The following is a 21333-nucleotide window of genomic DNA, read 5'->3' on the forward strand; positions in this document are numbered from 1 at the left end:
TACCAACTGTGCTGAAAATAAGGCTGTGAACACAGCTTATATGCAAGTGTTGATTCCATGCGTGTGCTGCCTCTGGGCAGATGATGTGATTCATGTCAAGAGGTTTGTGCTTCATTCTGCAATCTGAGGCAATGCTTCAGATCAAATCAATAGATTGCTCATGTGCAGTAAATCTTCCAATATCTTCTGCATCTTAAAAGCAAGTGTTATAGCTTGCAGATACTTACTGATAATCTTATTTCAGAAGCTTTGGTAGCTTTGTAAGCTTTCTTTAGAGTGTCTTAGAAATTGGTGAGTATCTTCTGCATGTGAGGAGTAAGGCTGTAGTAGCCCAAGGCTCTCTCTAAGGAGAGGAACAGGTATGTTTCTGCCTAAGTGATGACAGAAACATCTCTTCAGACTTGTGTTGTACAAACAACAGGCATATGCTTAACCTCTTGCTATCCAGACAAGCATAACACAGTTTTGGCCAAACCTGACAAGAAATAAGCACCTGTAAAAATAAATAAATAAATAAATAAATAAATAAATAAATAAATAAAGACTTGATTTCTTCTCTTCAGAAATCTTTCTCAACTCTTCTTCCTTTTCCTATTTCCAAACCAAGAGTAGCAATCATTTATGTGAGTCTTTACTTGCACTGCTTCTCTCAGTCTTGATGCATCCTAATTTTAGTGATATTTTGTGATCTGAACAGTATATTGCCATTCTGAGTGGTTTTGCATCTCAGAATGATCCATCCTCAAGTATGTACCAGAATGACTTCAGAAAGCGTGTTGAGCTTCATTGGAAACCATCTGGATATATTTATGTACTTCATAAACTGTGTATTGCTGTCCAATATAATATAAGCATCTTAAGTTGTCTGGATAAATACAGATTGATTCCAATCTTTCAGCACAGAATAGGAGGAAGAAGAAGTAATGAGAGCATTGTCTTAAGGAAACTGTGGGACTTGTAGAGGTTGGAGGCTTCTCTCTTTCTAGAGCTGGGACATTTATTAATAATAATAATAATTACTAAATGCTCTGGATAAAGTGTGTGCTCTGTGACTCAGTCTCTGGAAACTGAGGGCATTCTGCTTGTAATTTTTTTCCTCAAGTCATCTTTTTTTAAAATCCCTAACTTTACTCAGGCTGGGGTGGGGTATGCTTTACATGAAGTTTATGCTTCCTTCGTGGCTTGTTTGAGTTTAGGCACTGGGGCCTTACAGTTGCATCTCACACCTTCATAACAGGTTGGCATCGCTGGCTCCTAGGATTTGCTCTGTCCTTCTGTCTCATGCTGGGCTAATTTAGCCTCATCTTGGTAAACAAGAAAACGGTTCTTATTCAACAGATTTGGGCTGGAGTGACTGCAGCTGTCGTCTGGCCTGTGCGCAAACCAATTTTGTTCATTCCCTTGCCTGGCAGGAAGCCTGCACCAGAATTGTGTCAGGACTAATCAGCATTAAACCAATGTCAGGAGGGCTGCCCTGTAGCAAGGCGGGAGCAGCGGGGCTGTTCAGGAAGGATTAGCCTAAGTCCTGCCTGGGATGCAGCTGGGCAAAGAAGGGCACAGAGACTGTATGCAGCGTTTGTCCTGGGTCTTGTTATTGTGAGAGTCCTTAGCCAACTGCTACAGCAGCGAGCGTTGCACTGAGGAGTCGGTGTGATTTGCTCCACACAACCACTAATACAAAAGTGAGGGACAGCACAGTGTTTGTGAAATTGCATGCCCAAGAAGTAGTGGTTGTACCTCTGAGCATGCTGGACTTCCTTCCCTTGGAGAGGCAAGGCAGGGAAATGACAAAGCTCACAGTGTGGTCTCCAGCCAAAAAGTGAGGCGGTGATGCTACTGTTTGTCAAACATGTTAGTGCTAAGTAGCATGAGACTGGGAGATGGGAGTATTTCTGATAGAAGACAAGGGGAGATTCATAGCTCTGATTACTCTAAGTCTTTGTTTATCTGCCTGCTATTTACACTGCAAGTTTGTGAGTGCCTCCTGGTTTGTGCTGACAGCATTGTCAGAGAGATCCAAACTTGTGTTTCTTGCTCCAAAGATGCTGAAATGTTGGAGTCTTGCTTTGCTCTTCTCTCCGTACAGCTCTTGAATTGTCTTAGCAGTTTTTCATCTCAGAAATGTTTTCTGTCTGAATCCTGAGTGACAGGATTTAGAAGTCAAGCCTGCTTTGAACAGGAGTTTGGACCAGGGACCTCCAAGGGTGCTTTCCAGACTGGTTCATTTGATACCATCAGTTCTTGTCCCCCGCAATTACATGTCCATGTTTTGTATAAAACTGTACCTAAAATCCTTCAGCCTTCTCTCAGAGTCTATTAGGGGTCTGTCTATCATCAGTCAGTTCTCCATTTGCCATCCCTTCTCTATTAATTGTTCAACCACATAAAATTGATCTGCTATTGTATTATCCAGAGCAGGCACAGACATGCTGTAAATGCCTTTTAGTCCTCCTAAACTCCTAGGTAAATCTGCATCTGCCTAAATTCGCACATCAGAACTGTTTTCTAGTACAGAGCTAAGCCCAAATGAACTTTTGAACCTTGTCCCTGACACATTTAGTGCGCTGTTGCTATTTAGGAAGCTGACTTAGACAGAGCAGGCAGACCTTCTGGCCTAAGATGCTCCAATTAATTATAAGCTACGCAACATAAGAAATCCTGCTCCTTGAGAAAAATCATTATTGACAAACTCGCCTTGGATGAGCAGAGATAAAGGAAGAGAACAGCTTTCAGAGCACTGTCATTGCTAGAAAAATCCTTCAGGCTATAGTGAAGAAGGGACCGGTGTACCCAGCCTTGTGCTTACATGAGATGGCAGCTTTGTGGTCATAGTGAGAATGTGTTTGTCCTGGGTGTGAGGGTGTATGCGAGATGCAGTGCTTTGTTACCAAAGCTCACGTAGCCTGTCTGCTCTGCTGTGATCTCCTTGGATGTGAGTTATTAGCTGGACAGATGGTGCTCTTGTTGTATTTTGCCAGAGGTGAGCAAGAGAGAACCTGGCGGGTGTGGGAGCTCTGTGGAACTGTGAGGCAGAAGATGGGGCTGGGCTCCTCCTCACTCCTATCTCCCACGCAGCAGAGCAAACCTAACTGTGCTGTGATGATAGAGAACTGCTGTTTAAAAAGAGGGGAGCCAGCAGCAGAAATTCCATTTTTTTTCTTCTATCCAGTCTCTAGGACTGGTGTTTTTTCTAAACAAATAGCCACTTTTTCACAGTCTCTGTATCAGTCTCTGGACCTTCAGAAATGACTTTCCCAAATGCGATGTTACACATGCATGCTGGGAGCCTGTTTCTCGTGTTTAACCATATGCCATATGCTCTGCTGGCAGCCGGGAACGTCAGGCTGCTGCCCTGAAATCACCACCTCTTGCCATTTCTGATGCAGGCATGCCCCTGCGCTTTTTAATTCAAGCCGTTTGACAAGTCTGAGCCCCCTTCCTGCGGGAGCGCAGATGGCAGCTAAAGGGATGCTGGAACTAACTCTCCCTTACCTTGCTGGTGACAAACTGAGTTGCTGGAGAGAGCAGCAAGGCCCTCTGAGAGCTGTTTGAGCAGATCCCTGTGCTGGTTAGTGCTGGGGTTCTGCCTGCCAACCCAGGCTGTCCTGCTTGAGCATTATATCCATGGCTCCTCTCTTTTCCAGACCTCATTTTTCCAATTACTAACACTCTTATGGAGCTTGCATGTGTACATAAATCCATTTTTGGTTTTGTTGTTTTTTCCCTTGTACATAACTCTAAATGTCATTATTGTTTACTAAAGTGGGATTTTCTACTTGGTTACCTTTTTTCATTTATTGAGGTTATACATTTTCTGTTGGAATATGTTCCCTTGTTCTGGGTGGTAGTGCAAGTGTGTGTCCCTTCCTCCTGCTGTCCTTCACCACTTACTTCCCACCCTCCTGCTGCTTTTGTCCAGGCGTGATGAAATGGATGAAAAGAACAAATCCAGGTCGAGGTGGGAAGCTTCACTCCATTCTTCATCCCTCTGTTCCTTCCCTGTGTATCCTGCAGCTGGATCAGCTCACCAGTGCCCTTCTCCATTGGAGATTCTCGAGCTGGTGAAACAAAAGCTTTGCAGGACTGAGAGCATTAGTTAAAGCTGGAGAGGAATTTGGGCAATTTTCTCCCCATTTTTCCGCTAAAAAGATTGTTCTCAGAAGCCTTTGTAGAAATGATTTTTTGGGTGTTTTTGCAGAGCTCTCCTTTCTTTTGTGATTGGTGTACACTTCTGTAAATTGCTTACTTGACCGCACGGGATGCAGTGTTTCTCAAAAGAGCTTGATTTCTGAAATACTGAGTAGAAGAAGGGTATGGGAAAGGGGAAAACTGACCTTCTATCAGGACAGAACATGTCTTAAAATAAATCCCTTTGCTTCTGCAGGTTCACACAAGGTTGTGATTAAATGCATTTTCAAAGCAAAAACTAAAAAGGCTTAGGAAATGTACACTGTTGTCAGTAACAGTGGTGGTGGTGTTGCTCCTTCAGCATGCCCTGATAGATCAGGTAGATGAAGCACTTGTGTTATTTGCCTACATGCCAGCCTTTGTCACGGTGTCAGCTGGGTGACATTGCAGAGCCATGTGAGTCTGGTTTTTATCATCTGGGTAGGGCAACTGCCCTTTGTGCCAGACTGGAGGAGGAGCTGGACTTGTGCAGGGCTCAAGTTTTGCTGCATAAAGTCCACTGCCCTGTGGACTGCATCAGATGCCATTGTCTCTTCAAAGGAAGCGATGGGTGAGCAGATGATGTGGGATGGTGCCATCACACAGTTCTCACAGGTTCATCTTACACCCTTGATGCTCAGGGGATGCGTTCCTGCCACTCTGAAAGCTGGGCTGAGTGCTAGCTTGCAGCTGGACCCAGTGTGGTGTGGGAGCTCCACCACGGCCAGGGACCACAGGGCCTGTCACACTGCCTGGGCACACACACCAGAGAGCATAGATTGCTGGGGCAGATGGCCAAATGATGTGTCCTAGCCTTTGGAGAATGGTTAGTTTGGGAAGGGGTTAACCAAAAGCCCCACCAGAACTAATTCTATTGCTGGCTTAAAAATACCTGGCTCCTCAGGCTGTTTATAAATAGATACTGTGATGCCACCCAATACAGATTCAGGTTGAAGCTTCACATTTCTGAATTAAAATGTCATATTCAGGCTGTCATGCCAGCATAATCACAGAATAAACCTTGCTGAATTCAAAGCTCAGGACAGAATCTTACTTTAAGAAGCAGCAAGTGGCTTTTTACATGAAAAAAAAAAAAAAAGATGTGTTTTTGAAGCTTTGTTGTTTTCATTTATAAATAAACTTAAATAGAAATCTGGGTATTTTGTAAACCTTTGACCCTTGAGTTATTGGCTGTAAAATGAATGTAAGTGCTCAGATTAATCCAGTGTACCTGCATACTCCTTTTGGTTTCAGAGGGGGGTTCTGTTCCCCACCTGCACTGCCTGTTTTTATGACTACTTGGAGAGCAGCCCCACTGGGCTGACTCTCTGTATACTTGTGAAGCGCTTGAAATATTAATTGCAGCTTGTGGTAACCTAATATTAGTCAGTCATCTTACAGTCCTTTTCAAGAAGGTGTATTTTCAGTCTGATAACAACAGTGCAAGCTCTGTGTAATTACTTTATCCAGTAATACTTGTGCTCAGCTACCCTCACAGCTGCATAATTGCTGTGATCTGCGTCACTTGCTGTCACAAATATTTATAGTTTGGATCTTTTCCCTTGTGTGTGCTTCCTATGTAAGTATCCCCCACAAAAAGGGAATTGTTTCCTTAATGTAAATATTTAATGCGGTGCACACTTGCTTGTTAAGCTTTGCATAGAGGAGGTATCCGTCAGGTATGGTCTTGGTGTATCTGCATCTTAGAGAATTAATCACCAGAAACTTGTCGGACCCTGGAGAGAGATGCAGATGCCTTTGCCTCTTTCAGCTGTCATGTGTGCATCCTGTTTGATTTGAAATGGGAAATCTAGTCCCTTGGGAGCAATGCAGGCACTGATGTGCTACCACAGAGCTGTGAGGAATTAGAGACAGCTGAGTCCAGGTTTTAGGACCACTGTCTCTGTTGTTGTGTAGGCTGTTTAGTGAAGATGAGAAGAGACCCTGGATGCATGCAACAGCATTTGAATGCATAAAAGAGCATTCCTGCCAGCCTCCTCTCAGAGAAAGAGAAAGCGTGCACAAAAATCTGGCTGTGAATACATCACACCTGTGCTCTCTCTTACATAGTGCAATGCTCTTTAGTTGGTAGGCTTATGTAATAAATAGCCATCTTCTGTTTTAATCAAAGGAAAAACAACTTCTCCCACCATGCAAAAGGATGATGCTCCTGTTTTCTGTAACTGGATGCTCTGTTTCAGCTGCCCATGCTGCCCCACCAAGAATTACCACCATTCTTTTCAGTCACATTGCTATCCCCATACATTTTGTTAATTCTCTTGTCTTTTGTTTGCACTTCCCTGCATTTATTGAACGTCTCCAAGATGTCATTATGCTCACAGAGACCGTAAATGTGAAGTGTGTTCAACTCTGATGCAGTCCATGCCTGATCCAGCCTTGATCTGCTTAATATGAATTGTTTTTATATGCTTTTATAATATATATATATATATATATATATACGGAAACTGTTACAGAGCACTCCAAACAGCAGCATGGCACAGCTTGCTCCATTGCACAAAACATTGTTTGATGCCACGAAATTTCCCTTCATGCAAGAAGGAAGTGTAAAACACTATAGCATGACTCCTATCTGTTTTGCATTGAGATCTGTGCAGTGTCTAGGACAGCTCTCACGTCTGCCTACAGTGGCTCTACATGCTTTGTTTCTGAATTAACCTCTCTGTAGCTACTAACAGCTCATGCTTCTTTAAAAACAGGAGCAGCAAATTGCACGCCTTCTATCTGTGTGTTTTTATTATGCCAATCAACCTGAGACCCAGGCACTAAGAGATTATTGGTAAAAAGAAAATATTTGCTAAATGCCGGCTAATTTTAGGGTTATTCAGATCTCTGTTCACTGCTGCTTCTATCTCTACTGGGTGGACAATTAGCAAGCAGTTTTACACGAGTTGTGCATTTGGACTTCTCTTTCTTACACTCCTTTTTTGTGCATCTATCCAGCTCCTCCTTCAGGGCTCCACTGGCTCTCCTCAACCATTTTTTAGGCCAGGAAACGATCCTTGTTCCCTTTTGCAACCCTGCATGATCTTTTTACATTCAGAAAGATAAAAGATAAAGACTTCCCAGAAACTTGTACTGTTTTTGCATGGGTGTCTGCATTTACTTTGGGGCAGGGAAAATTTGGGAGGAGAGGGAGCAAGACTCTGTTTTACATCATTGGGTTTTGGCAAAAGAGACTCATAAGACGTAGTGCTCTTTTCACAGACTCCTTTGCCCATCTGATTGACTCTACCTTCATTCCTTAAGAGACTTTCCTGATGACAGTGGAAGATTTATCCCAAAGTCTATAGCTGGGTTTTTGGGAAAGCAAACAACCTCAAAAATGTATGGAGCTCTGCTGCATTGCAGGGGTGGAGGAGGAATCTCCATCTAACTAGTCATGGTTTACTTAAGGCATACAGAACATTTTTCATGTGGCTTGTATGCGTGATTGCTGTGCACTGATAACTTTGAACTATCCCTTTTGTGTAAACTCACTGACAGCAGCATGATCTTCAAACAATTTCTAAACACAGGTGGTTTTGACCAAGACCTGTAGGTTCTTGCAAAGATGTTTGTGGCAGAAGAGGCATTTAAACTGAAGACTTACAAGGACTTCTTTCTTTCAGTCTGATGATGATATTTGTTCTTCTTTACAATGTTCCAACATTTTTAGTTGACAAAACTCAACTGTTGGGGTATTTTTTTCAGGAGCCAGTAAGAACTGTGTCACCCAGCTCCCTGTTATAAACATTTTGTTCCTTTCATGTCAGTTTTGCCTTCAGTAGAAGCATTTTCAGCAATACAGTGATCTGCAATTACTGTAATACAGATGAGAGCATTCTCCAAATTTAGTGGTTTCTTGGGCAGCTCTTAAATAGAAGCATCAGCTTCAAAGGAGCCATATGGCTGTTTGGGCAGTGGGTCCTTATCTGCCTATGCCTTCAACCCTGCTTATCGCTCCTCCATCCAGAAGTTCTAATACCTTCACGCCTTGACTGCGAGTACTTGTGATTATTCAGGACGTGGAAAGACTTCTGTCTCCTTCTTAAAAGATTCAGTTGTTGAAAACTGGTGGAAGGCTGGCCCTTGGAGGCTGTTATAAGGACGATTATCTGTTGGTAGCAACTTAAACAGCAGTTTCTCGAACAAGGTCAGTTCGTGCTACACAAAAGAATGTTTCTATTCAGTATCAATGAAAGAGCTTTCCTGATTACAAGAAGCAAAGATATTTCTCTGCTAGAACATCTTCCTATCAATAACACATGTAACAAAATTTTCCTGAGGCTTAGGAGTTGCAGCCCTTCAGAAGCAAGCATTGCCTCCCTGTAAGGCCATGTGAAGGCCAAGGATAAAAGTAACTCAGCACAGTGAGCTTACACTGTGTCCTTTCTGCACCCTCCTCTTGCCCCACCAGTTAAAAGCAGAAATGCCTGTTGCCCAGTGTATCTATCTGCTACATCCTGAAGGCCAAAGCCTCAAGTTTGTGTGAGATGAGTAAGAAGAAAGATGCTATAATGCATAAGCCTAAACAGTGCATAGCTGGATGTCAGAGCTGCTGGACGGGCGTTTTCCTTCTCTGTTTCTGACAGTGTTGATTAGTGCTCAGAATGGTGCAGGACAAATTAAGCTTCTTTCTTTTTTTGTACTGATTTGCAAGCTGAACTTAATTACTCTGACAGAAGGTGTTATTGTGAAGTTATTCACACTCTGGTGCTGGGTAAGTGCAGGTTTGTGAAATTGCTTCTGACTTCAGCTAAGGAAGCACCTGAAATTTGCCACCCTGAAGGGTAAAGGGAGACAAATACTGATATGTGATGCTCTGAAACTAACCAAAACTCCAGCAGAATTTTTGCTGAGGTTGTTTTCTTCATTAATACAGATGCTCACTCACTCCACATCAAATATACAAAATGAACAGGAGATCTGAGTATATAAAAAAGCAATAAAAATAAATGTGGCGCTTGCTGTATATAAGCAGGATAAACCAGACAGGCCTGAAATGTAACTAACTCCCTGTATTTAGAAGTGTAGGTCCAATTTTACACCCCATCCACCGTTTCCTGTTAATCAGCTCCAGCCATTGGGAGCAGATGCCAGGCGTGTAGTGGTGCTGTGCCTCCATGTGCGTTTATTAAATTCCTCTCAACACACTGCAAAAAATTCCCCCCAGATGCCATAATCTAAGCCATGATTCTTTGAATTAGATGGATTACGATGCAATTCTATGCAAACCATAATTCAAGCAGAATGTGTAACTCATACTAGTTTTCTGGTGTAGTGGGATGTCTGGCCTGCTGGCAGCTGGGACTGTGGCTATATTAAGAAGCTGGCAGTGCTGGTGCTGTATAATGTTACTCTGTAGGCAGATAGTTAAGTATCTTAATCAAGGCCAGAAGAGAAGGGGTGGCGGCAAACCAAACTGCTAGAGTTGAGCCTTTGTCTCATTAATTTGAACTTGCACAATAGCTTCATATGAACAAATCTCCATTTTTAAAGGATCAATGACATACTGAGCCTATTCGAGGTGTAATTATTTTATGGCAGTAGCCACACTCCATTTCCCTTGTGTTTGTATAAAGAATGAATTTGCACTGTTGTGTTTGTGGCTGAGTGCTTGCATCACTGTTGTCAATGTTCTTCTGCAGTTCTTGTGCAGGAGCTGGCATACCTGTTATGATGGGTTTCTTGTATGGCCGGAAGGAATGGTCAACAAGGGCAGAAAAAGCAGAACCTGCCCTGCACATCGGGTTGTGCATCCCTTTATGAGTTACATTTTTCCTTTTCGCTCTTCCTATTGCAAAGGTGGTGGTCAAGTCTATGGAAGCTCAGGCCAAATTGGTGAATGACAGTTTCGGAAAAGGCTTTTAGGGAGAGCTGCAAGGGCAGCATGTCAGAACGGCTGTAGAAACATTTTGGGTATGGGGCAGACAGAAATGGAAGCTGCCAGCTTTGCCTTGGAGCTGTTGAACAGGAGAGTTTGGACTGTTGGTCATGGCAGAAACCATTATGCATCCCTGTGTCAAAAATCTGTTGTGCTTTTTGTGCTTTCTGTACCAAGATCCTAAATACATGATCTGACAGTGTGTTTCCAAAAAAGCAATAGGTAATTTCTTGTTTTGTTTCCTTTAATTTAAATATCTGTGCAACTATTCTGGTTCAGAGAGTTAAAAAGTAGAACAGAAAAGTTTAAGGCACCTGGGATGGAAGAAATCATCCTGCAGATGTGAATATGGGTTATCTTTATGTATTTCCTGAAGAAAAAAACAAATGAAGATTCCTAAAACACAAATCCACTTCTATTTATTGAAATTATTTCTTGTGCCCTCTATAGAGGCTGCTTTCCAGAAAATTAAGACTTGACAGAAAGATCTGGGTCCTTTGAACTGGTGCCTGGATTAACAGCTCAAGCGGAAAGCAACAGTAGAAATCATTCTGAATTTACACCTAGAAATGGAGCAAACAGAGAGGTCAATGGCATTTGAGCTTAAATTTATTTTTATCTACTAAAGCGTATATTAAACTTGAGGGGGATTACAGATTGCCTTTGAGCAGTTTAAGAATGAGACTTGGCTTGATGAAAGAGCACTACGGTGGCTGTGAAAGCATTCTTGATTTGCTGCAGGAGAGGAGCGAAGCAGTTGGGAGAAACCTCAGTTAGATGTGCTAGGACACCCTTTTTGTTTATCATTACAAGTGCCTGTTGGGGCAAATGTAACTGAAAGAGATTAAAACTGTTCATCCAACTTATATAGAGCTCATTTATTCAAAACTTCACCTAAAAGCACCCTAATAATTCTATTCAAAATTTCCATCTTGCAGTAGATGACTTTTTAAAAGTCCCGAAGATGTCATCCAGTACTATATTGATGATGTAACTACACAGTTAACAGTATTATACTGAAAAAAAACCTCTTGGCTTCGGTTCAACACCAGTTAAAATAACTGTTTTTTTTCTCCCCAGGTTCTGGAATGTCTTAACGTAGGAGCAAAGCAGCTTTTCATAATAGGGAAACTGTATGACAGCATGCTGTTTGAAGTCCTTAGAATTTAATCTTGTTACTAATTTTGACAGGAATTTCTACAATTACTTTCAATGTGTTCAACAGCCTTGTGGTGAAACAATCACTGAGCTTTTGTTTGTCACATGTATTTATCCTTTGTCGGTAGTGGGGGGGAAGAGAGGTTGTGAAGGGGACTGTTTGCCTGTTTTACCTATTTGTATTTATTATTTCCTCCAGTACACTTGTATGTGTTTCATGTTGCTCATACTTGCTTTTTTATCTCTCTTTGTTATGTTGTGTAGTCTTGTACAAATGGCTAGAAGCAGATCTCCATGGCAAGAGCTCAGATACTGCAAACAAAGCCTCAGGTAAACAGGGGTTAAGGACAAAGCAATCAACAGGCCCTCTGTGTCTCTTTACTTTCCGTCCTCCAGCTACCTTTGAATCAAATTAAGGATCAGAGCTTAAAAACAAAAATGCTGGCCTTTTTCACCCTTTTACCTAATTCAAATCGACATCTGGTAAATTTTATTATTTTCCTTGAAGCTCTCTTGGCAGATGTGCTTCCCCTCTCCCAAGAAATGCCACTAATGGTGTCAGGAACACACACGATACTCAACCCGCTATGTCTTCCTGCTTAAATATGAGCCATCATTGAATTATTGAGGTTCAGGACTTTTACTAGGTAGGGCAGACCCTGCTCACACTCTGAATAAACTCAGATTCAAAAATTTTGAAACAAAAACTGTTTAGATTGCCTTGCCCCAGTCCTGTTCATATCATCTCCCTCCTCCACCGCAAGATTAAGAGAATACGTGGTAGGAGTGGTGGGAGACGGTGCCTTTGATTTCATGTCCTTGAGTACTGAGCAGCTAACCACTGCTGCCCCGGTGTAATGGGGGAAGAACAAAAGAAGAGCAGCACAGCACGATTTCTATGCTGCTTGAAATAACTGATTCCTGAACCTGACAATTAGCACCGTTATTCCTGTCCTCACGTTGTCCCCACCTGCACGCTGTATATTGCTTGCTTCTCATGCAGGGTCACACGGTTATCCAATAAGTTCAACCTGCAGGGAAAACATAGCTGGATGCGCTGAACACTTTTAATTAGAAATAACTATCAAAGAGGTTGTCGCCATGACGTACAGAACTGTGCACATTTTGTTTTCCCAGTACATTCCTCTAAAGGAATAAAGATATTTTTATTTCGGTGGTCATAAGCATTCCTGTCCACGTTCCAGAGCCTGTAAGGACCAGCAGATAGTGCACATTCCCTGGACCAGAGGGTGTGGTTGGAGGATGCCTTTGCATTTGTAGTATGTATTTTTGTAGTGGATTTAAAACATCACTGAATTTTTAAATATGATCACTCATGTGAAAGCCATCATGACTGACAACCTCACAACTGTAGCTTAGTTTTCCTAGTCATTTTATTGTTCATCCAAAACATAGAGATGTTTAGTTTTCTACTTTTGAGATTTTATCTCACTTTGAAAGGAAATCAGCTTTGAAAGGAAAAAAATGTTTTTTTCTTGATCTAGCATCCATCATTTCAGCATTTGCTTTTAATCTGGAACTAAATGCCCTTTAAAAATGATTGCCTTTAAGGGAAGGTGCACGTCCCATTACATAACACACAGCATACAAGAGTCCTGAAGGTGAAAGGATTTTATTCAAAACTGGCTTCTTAACTTTCCACTGGAAGGCAGCTTACCCTACCACGTTGTGCTGCTTGCATGAATGGGTAGCACACATCAAACAGCGTTACTGTCTGTATTCACAGTACTGTTATCTGGCCATTAATATTTTAGAATATGGATTCAATTCGCGTTTGATACTTGCTTCATTCTTAATGTGCCCTGCTAAATCCTCTTTTGGAAGCTAGCAAGCGAGCACTCAAAAAAACATAGTAGATTTAATGACAATTCACTGTTATCCTTTAGCTTCTCAGAGCTGAAGGAATTTTTCTTGCCATGTGACTCCTCAGCTCAGGCCTGAGGGAGATGAAAGTGCATCACATAACATACCCTTCAGTCCAGGCTCCTTCTGTGTTTGCCAAGAAGGTTTTGCTCTCTGTGGTTCTCCTCTAGCCCCTTCTCAGTGTGTCTGTGCCTCTTGCCTTGTGTCAATGAGAGTGGCTTGGCAAATGAAAACACTTTACCTTAATGTGTGGGCTGCTTTATGTCACACCCATGTGCTGTTTCTGTCCTAAATTATTTTTCTTCTGTGAAAGTTTATCCTGCCTGGCTTTCCACAGGCAGCTTTGTTTGGAGGGTTGCAGTGCTGTGTCTCTTCTAAATAATGACCAATTGATTCCCCCTGGTGTGGCTTCGTGGCTCTTCTCTTGTCGTGATCACTGATAGAGAAAATTGTGATTTGTGTGTGTTTAATCATTAGTTTAATTTAAATATGTATAGATCTATCTGTAGTAGTAAAATGCAAACCCTGCAGAGACCCTACTAAGGTAAGTTATTTGTGTCTTTTAATTTCCTGGATAAAATGAATCCATGTTGTCAGCCTATTAGAAGATTGTCACTGGAGTTTTTGGAAAGCTGGATTCCAGAAAGTAATGCTTGTGCTTCACAAACAGAATGTTTTAGACCCCTCTGACATCTAAAGAACAATGCAAGTATTTGTAGCAGCACACAAATTATTGGCCATCTCCAAAAGCTGATTAAAAAACTCAGGTTTTTCTCAATTACTGTGGCTTACTGGCAAGTATGCCTTGTTCCTGTCCAGATGTTCCACATAGGCAGAGAGGTTTACGGGGAAATTTGGTCTGATTTGGAAATAGGTACAGCTTTATCTGATGCGGTTAGTACTTGAGCCACCAAAACAGGAGAAGAGGGCATTTTTTCTCTGCAGGAGACTTCAGGATTGCTTCCCAAAGCTCTTTGAGCGACCTGTTGTTCTTCAACCAGTGTCCAATTAGCATTGGACAGATTACTTCACTAATAGTTGTTGTAGTCATGAAAAAGGGAACCTTTAAAGAAACCTCCAGCGATCTCCACCAGCAGCAGAAAATTCAATGAAGTCATCCAGATGCTCTTCAAAATTTCAGCAGAAGCAAGCAAGCACATTTAGCATGAGATACCTGCCTTTCTGCCCATTCACAGCTGTAAAGTAAACAATGTCAAGCACATGAGGAAGATTGAGGACCTAATTAGAAAATAACCTAATGTGTATTTATTTAGCATGCGCATTAATTATGGTTTTTTACTAAGAATTAAAAATGTTTCAAAGTATTTTTAAGTGCATAAAACTGGACAAAGAATTTTTACTGGGATTTTTATCTGTGAAACCTCAGGAATCAGCAGATAACACTGTGTCTTTTACTCCAGTGCTTCAGCAAAGAACTTCTGGATCAAAATGAGAGGTTGTTCTACTGACATGTTGCCTAATAGAGTGGTAGTCTCTGGTTTTGCATATTTCAGTCATAGTCTTGTAACAGCATGCAGAACATCTTTGCAAGTTTTATGCTTCAAGCTGCTATAGAAGTTTGTCCAACTTGGAAAATGTGGCGAGCTAATCAGCTAAACACTGTCATGTTTTTAATTTGATAGAGGTTAGCTGATACCTCTGGTTTTCTTCGCTTCTCTGATGCATAAATTTTTAGTGGATTTAAGGGTCGCCTTCAGCAATTCGAGAAGCAGACTGGATTCCCATGCCATTTCTCCTCACACCATTTGCAGCTATTCCCGTCCCAGGATACATACAGCACTGACTCATCTTGGAGCATTTCTCCTCTCAGGCACAAAATATTGTTGTTAGAAGCTTATTTTACCTCCTATGTTTATCCACAAAAATAAAGAGAAACTTGCACTGCTAGAAAAAAAATAATTCAGAAACTTGCCTCGGTTGTATTAAAAATGAGCACTGGATGGAGATACCCATATCCTTAAGATCACAGAAACATCTTTGAGAGGAGAAGTTTTTAAACTCATTCCTTGAATGCATTGAAACAGAGCAGTGGGAAGAGCTGGCTGCCTCTGGAGTTTGCCTGGCATGGCAGCTCTTAGTGGGGCACAGCTGGGTCTTGTGTCTCCAGGAATCTGCCCAGAGAGGTGGTGGAAGCCTCCTTCCAGCAGATACCCAAGGTCAGGCTGGACGGGGCTCTGAGCAACCTGCTCTACCTGTGGATGTTCCTGTTCACTTCAGGGCATGGATCTGATGGCCTCTGAGGGTCCCTTCCTTCTCAAAAGATTCTATGATTCTATGAATTTCAGCCTGCCCAAAATTAGTGAGAGAAATGCCTGACCTTTGCCTCCTTTTCCTCTGCCTGTCAGTGTGCAGGTAAAGATGCTACGGTTTGGGTACCATGAGAGGAGCAGCAAGGGGAATTCACCATTGGAGTTGGGCTCTGCCCTCTGCATGCATGGTGTGTTCAGGGTTTCTGTGCATTCATTAATCTCATTAACTGTTTCTATTTCCCACCCTAATCTGGAGAAAAAAATAAATCCATGTTGTGAAGACTTTAAAAGCTCTATTTTATATGACAAATGGCTTACCACTCTCCTAAAATTTTGCAACTTTGCCAGAATAATTATCATCTTTTGAATGATAATGGTGTATTTCTCCATTGTGTGTCCCTCAATTATCAGCAGATCCTAAGCTCTGCAAAAGAAAGATTGAGAAGCTGTTCTTGCAAGTATCTGTTTGAATTAATACTGATTTCATAGCTTTCTTACATTATAATGATAATAAATAATTATTATATAAAGTGGTCCATTGTGAGCCAAATGGTTGTGTAGCCTGTGCTTTGCAAGGCATGTGTCAAATGGCTGAGGCTGAGGCCTCAGTAACTTTAGGCTAATTGCAGAACTATGAATTGTGCAACATGACTTAAAAATTGTTAGCTGTGCAAATGCTGGATTGTCAAATGGAGCTGAACAGGCAAAAATTATACTCCCACAGTTCTTTGCCTTTAGGGAAGGGTTAGTGACTTGTTTCTGCAGTAAATAAGGAGTTGCTTTTAGAAGCTGCCAAGTAATTGAATATTTTTTTCATCCAAAATAACCTCTAATTAAAAGGAAAACAAGCAAGCAAAAAGTCTGTTTTTTAAGTAGAAGGAGAAAATAAAGTATTTCTATTTTTAGGGAAAATAAATTCTATTTCAGTAATAGATTGTATTTTAAAAAGTATCTAGGTAACACTGAGAACTCTTCAAAGGGACCTTTGAGTGTAAAGTCAGCTTTGGGGAAAACATTTAACATTTTGAACTTAAGGTTTTCAGCTCATTCTCCTCTCTGAGGTGAGAAAGGAACAAAAGAGGGGAGACCTACCTACCTAGTCTTTATAGCAAGAAGCCTTAAATTAGTAACCTGCTATCTAAAAAAGTACCATATGTGGTAGTAGAATTCACAGATTATTTCCTATTTTAACTACTGTGTAGCATAGTGTAGACTTTCCAGTGGTGGAAACTCTGCTGGCAATATCACCTTGACAGAAACCCTTTGTATGCTGACAACTGGATGTGTATCTGCTTGAAATTTAATTTCAGTCTTCCTCTTTGCACTTTCTGGAGTCCATCTGTGGAAAAGGTCTGTCCTTGAAACTCGACATAGAAAAAATAAATGTTTAATCTTCACACAGGACTTGTGATCTAAATAATAATCCTTGATTATTATTATATTGATGCCTTAAATAATATGTAATAGATGAAAGATGCTCACGCATTTCATTGATTCTGAGGTGGTTTCTTACAAACTAGAGAGCAAATGCTCTTTCGGCATCTAAGTAAAGCTATCTCTTGCTACTAAATCTGTAGAGAAAGATGGAGATTTGGTCAATGGCAGGGTCTTTTTCCATAAAACTCCAGCAATTATTTTCCTCCTAGCAATACACTGTTATGCAGTAAATACTGAACTGGAAGCTATCTTGAAACTATACTAAGATTTTGTGGGAAAAGAGGGTAAGGTTACACTGAATGTGAATCTTTGTTTCTCCTTCAGAATTGTACATCCGTTGGGAAAAGGCACGTTCACCAAAAAAATGAAGTGAATGAAAGCTATCCGGGCCAGCTCTCTCTGAAGCCTTACTGTTGTCTCAAGTGATTATTTCTTCATTTTTTGTAGGAGAGAATTTCGATCAGAGTCCTTTAAGAAGAACCTTCAAGTCCAAGGTCTTGGCGCATTATCCTCAGAACATTGAGTGGAACCCCTTTGACCAGGATGCTGTCAACATGGTAGGTAAAGAAATTCTCTTCTCAAGCTGTTTCCTGACATCTTCAACTCTAAAATGGTTCCTGGGTTGTTTACAGCAGGGCGTTCGTATTGTGGCCAGTAGGGATCTTCTGCTGGGACTAAGTGCACACATTAGCCATTCTGCTTTAATTGCTGTAGAGGGAGAGATATTGTGAAAATACATAACGCTTTCAAGCAAAACAAAAGGAAATTTTGTATTTCTCTCATGAGTTCTAAGTAAATCTACAGTGTGATGTAACAGGTCTAACCTCCATCTCAGTGACTGACTGAGAAAGGTATAGTCATCCATGACACACATAAAATCAAAGAATCATTAAGATTGGAAAAGACCTCCAAAATCATCCAGTCCATCTACCTACTACCAATATTGCTCACCAAGCCACATCCCTAAGTAGCACATCTCCATGTTTCTTGAACACCTCTGGGGACAGTGAGTCCACCACCTCCCTGGGCAACCTGTGCCAGTGCCTGACTACTCTTTCTGAGAAAAATTTTAGGAATATCCTAATGCCCAACATCAGATGGGGAGGAGACAAACCAAGGAATTCTTAAGATACTCATATTTGTGTGAAATTTTTCAGTACAAAAAAATCTTGTTGCTCTGTACAACAAGGGAGAGAGGAATCTTTTGTTGGGTGATAACTTTTTATGGTACCTCTGCACTAGTGGATCCTCCCTACATCTTTCCTCATAGCTGAATTTGTGAGTTTGTCAGTGTGGCTAAGTCTCAAGACCTGGTGACAGAAGAGAAAAAGGTTTCTGAAGTTTTGTAAAGGGGCAGTGAGAATTAAAAGACCACTGGAAATGTTCTGAAAGAGTTTGTATTCAAAGGATGTTTCCAAAATCATCAAAGCACACATTGACTGTCTCCTGACAAAGGCAACAAATTATTGTTGTTTCACAGAATCATAAAATGTCTGGAGTTGAAAGAGATCTCAGGGATCATCTTGTTCCCTGAGGCAGGGTTGCCAACTGCTAGATCAAGCACTACATCAGATTGCCCAGAGCCCCATCCAGCTTCACCTTGAACATCTCCAGGACGAGGCATCCACAGCCTCTCTGGGCAGCCTTTTCCAGCACCTCACCACTGTCTCAGTAAAAAAAACTTCCTCCTGACATCTAACCTAAATCTCCCTTCCTTTAGTAAGTTAAGCTTCCCAGGACAGAGAATAACTTTTGTTTTATAACTTCAAAGCAAACAGTTGTAATAGTATCATTAAAGCCAAGTCCATCCAAGACCATTTGTTTTAAAAACTGTCTGTTTGGCCCAACTAAAATAGGGAAATTAGGGAGCCCTTTCCCACCCCAGTCAAGTTCAGATGTGCTTCAGAGGAGAGTAGGTCTACATACTGGCTACTTCACATTAGAATCTGGTGCAGAGATGAGATCAGGAGCATCTCCTGGCCTAACAGAGACCTGGTGAACACGCACAAACCAAATGGATTTTGGAAATGCAGTCTGAATGGCATTTAGTTCACATTTTGAAACTTCTCTGCATTAATGAAGGTCTGGAAGTCTCCAAAGATCATCTTACTTTCCATGGAATTGATTTTTATTTTTTTTTTAATTGTGCCAAGTATTTCACATAAAAACACGAGAGCAATAGGTAGCAATGACACTGAGAGCTGGCACAATGGCACTGCAGTCATGTGTAGAAAGGCAGAGAAGAGCCTGAGGCCAGTATCAATCACTCTGCCCACTGGCAGCTGGGAATTTCTGTTCTCTGCTTCCGAATGTGCTCTGATGGAGATGGTGTGATATTTGGGTTGGTCTCTGTACTACTTTGCATACACAGAAGGCACAGAGCAATCAGAACGATGTTCGACAGGCGCAGTTAGGATGATAATAACTGCTGAGGCTATTTCTGCCTTTTAGTTCCGCCTCTGAATTAGGGATGATCAGAGGAGAAGTGATGAGGTTGGGCAGCAGGAATATGACAGCAAGAGGCAGTAGCTGGAATTGCTTCATTATTTGTCTCTCGCATTGAAAATGTCTTGTATTCATGAAGTATGATCACATTGTCAGACAAAAATGGAATACCAAAAGCAGCGAGAGAACTATTAAAATAAAAGAATTGAACAAGCTGCATTCAGCTGAAATCAAATAGCTGAAGAACACAGCTTTCATGTGCAGTGTCTTCGGAGGGGAAGAAAAAAGCATTTACTAACAGCAGCAGTATTTAATGGTCTTTTAAATCGTCTTTTGGAAAACTTCTTTATTGTTTTGATCTGAAACATCATTTAAAGTAATATCCACCTCCACAGAATCCCTTGGGGCAATTATTGGCCTTTCTGATCTTGCCTTGCTGTATTAGTTCTGCCTATGTATTTGCTTTATGTGAGTTTCCAGAAGCAATTTTCCTCAGAGAAGAAAATGCATAAATCCTTGAAGGTTAACTTGTGAGAACTCGGCGCTGCTGGATGCCTTGGGAATTTCAATTGCCTTTTGAAACCATCCTGTCACTTTAAAAATAACCCCCTGAAGTCCTGAGAAATCACTCTGCCTGCGAGTCATTTTTTTCTCTCTTTTAAAATATGCAGAGTTCTATTTAATGGGGAAATATTTCTTTCCCCCCACACTGCTTTCAGTGATTATCCCTGCCTACTATCACATGCTATCTTCTGTGACCATTCCGTGAGTTATCTCTCATACCAAACTGAAGGTCTCGGTACAGAGCAACTGTGAAATTGTTAAGAATTAATACTCCTACTTTAGTCCTTTTAGGTATGTAAATAACCACATATATTCCTGGAGTCCAAGGAAGCGTTGTCTATTTAAAATTTCTTCTACTGAAATAAAATAATTACAGGTTACTTTGAAAGAATGAGCCTTAATTCAAAGAAAAGCCTCCCTCCCTCCCTCTCGCCCTCCCTCCCTCTTTCTACTCCCTCACCCACAGCTCAGGTTGGATGTGTGCAGCATGTTGGGAGCATGAAAAATATACAGGGGCTTAAAAAGTGAAATAGAGGATCTAATGGAGAAGAGGTGAATCATGCTGATGGGCAATGGTCCAGGGGGAGCCTTTGGTTCAGAAACATCTGAAGTAGGTGATTGCTGGCAGGAGGCAGAGATTACATCCTACACATCCTGCCTGTGTGCTTGTGTATTTAAGGGAAAAAAAGCATCTCCTGCTCATCAGTTCTAGAGAGGAGGTATTGATTAATTGATTATCTTTTTGTCCTGCTTTGTTACAGCTCCTTTTGCTTTTTTAGGCAGCGCTGATTATGAGCTTCACGCAAGCATGATTTAATTCCCTATTTTCCCTCTGAGAAATATGTTTAAATATTCTTGTAAATAGTGAAATGCTCTGGAAATGAAAATCCAATCCTTGGATCAGCAATCTTGTGTAGTTTTCTGTGTTGTACACAGCACACATATCCAAAATGCTTTTTGCTATTCTGTGTTGTACACAGAAAACATATCCAAAATGCTTTTTGCCAACTCTTTATTCTGGCATAAATAAAAACACAGCTATGATGGAGTGATTGATGTCCAAGGCACTGAGATGAAAGTTTTCACGCTTTAGCTGCAAAGGTGAAGCACTCTGCATTGCTTGGAAATGAGTGCTGGTCATTCCTTTTGATCTCAGTAGCTTAAGTGGCTCTTGGTCATTCCCTTGCCTCAGTGCTCTCCCGTCTTCTCTTGCTTTCCCCGTGCCTTGTTTGAGGTCAAACCCAGCAGTCTCCTTGTTGGGGTTTGCAGCCAGGGACTTAAAATATTGATATTCTGCACATGCTGAGCTATGGCAGAAACTTAATGGGTGAGAGTTCCTTTGTGTGTGCACAATGAGTATATCAGAGAGGAGGGAATAACATTTAAGACTTGTAGGAAATTTATTTAGCAACTGTTTCAGGTGATCTGAACTTCCCTGGTGTTTATCCTTTCTTGTTTGCACCAGTATATATTATTATTTGCATATCCATGGTTTTTTTTTTGTTTGTTTTTTGTTTGTTT

General features: G+C 41.3%; 1 protein-coding gene across 1 annotated transcript in view; it reads left to right on the forward strand.

The window, feature by feature from the left end:
* The window catches only part of LOC100541957 (DENN domain-containing protein 5B), a 79096-nt gene that overhangs the window by 12000 nt on the left and 45763 nt on the right, over window positions 1-21333 (forward strand). The window contains exons 3-4 of the mRNA XM_031553441.1: window positions 11477-11542; window positions 17251-17360. Coding sequence (XP_031409301.1) covers window positions 11477-11542; window positions 17251-17360 — 176 coding nt within the window. The remainder of the gene's footprint in view (window positions 1-11476; window positions 11543-17250; window positions 17361-21333) is intronic.

Source organism: Meleagris gallopavo, chromosome 1 (assembly GCF_000146605.3).
Source record: "Meleagris gallopavo isolate NT-WF06-2002-E0010 breed Aviagen turkey brand Nicholas breeding stock chromosome 1, Turkey_5.1, whole genome shotgun sequence".
In the NCBI taxonomy this organism is placed as follows: domain Eukaryota; kingdom Metazoa; phylum Chordata; class Aves; order Galliformes; family Phasianidae; genus Meleagris; species Meleagris gallopavo.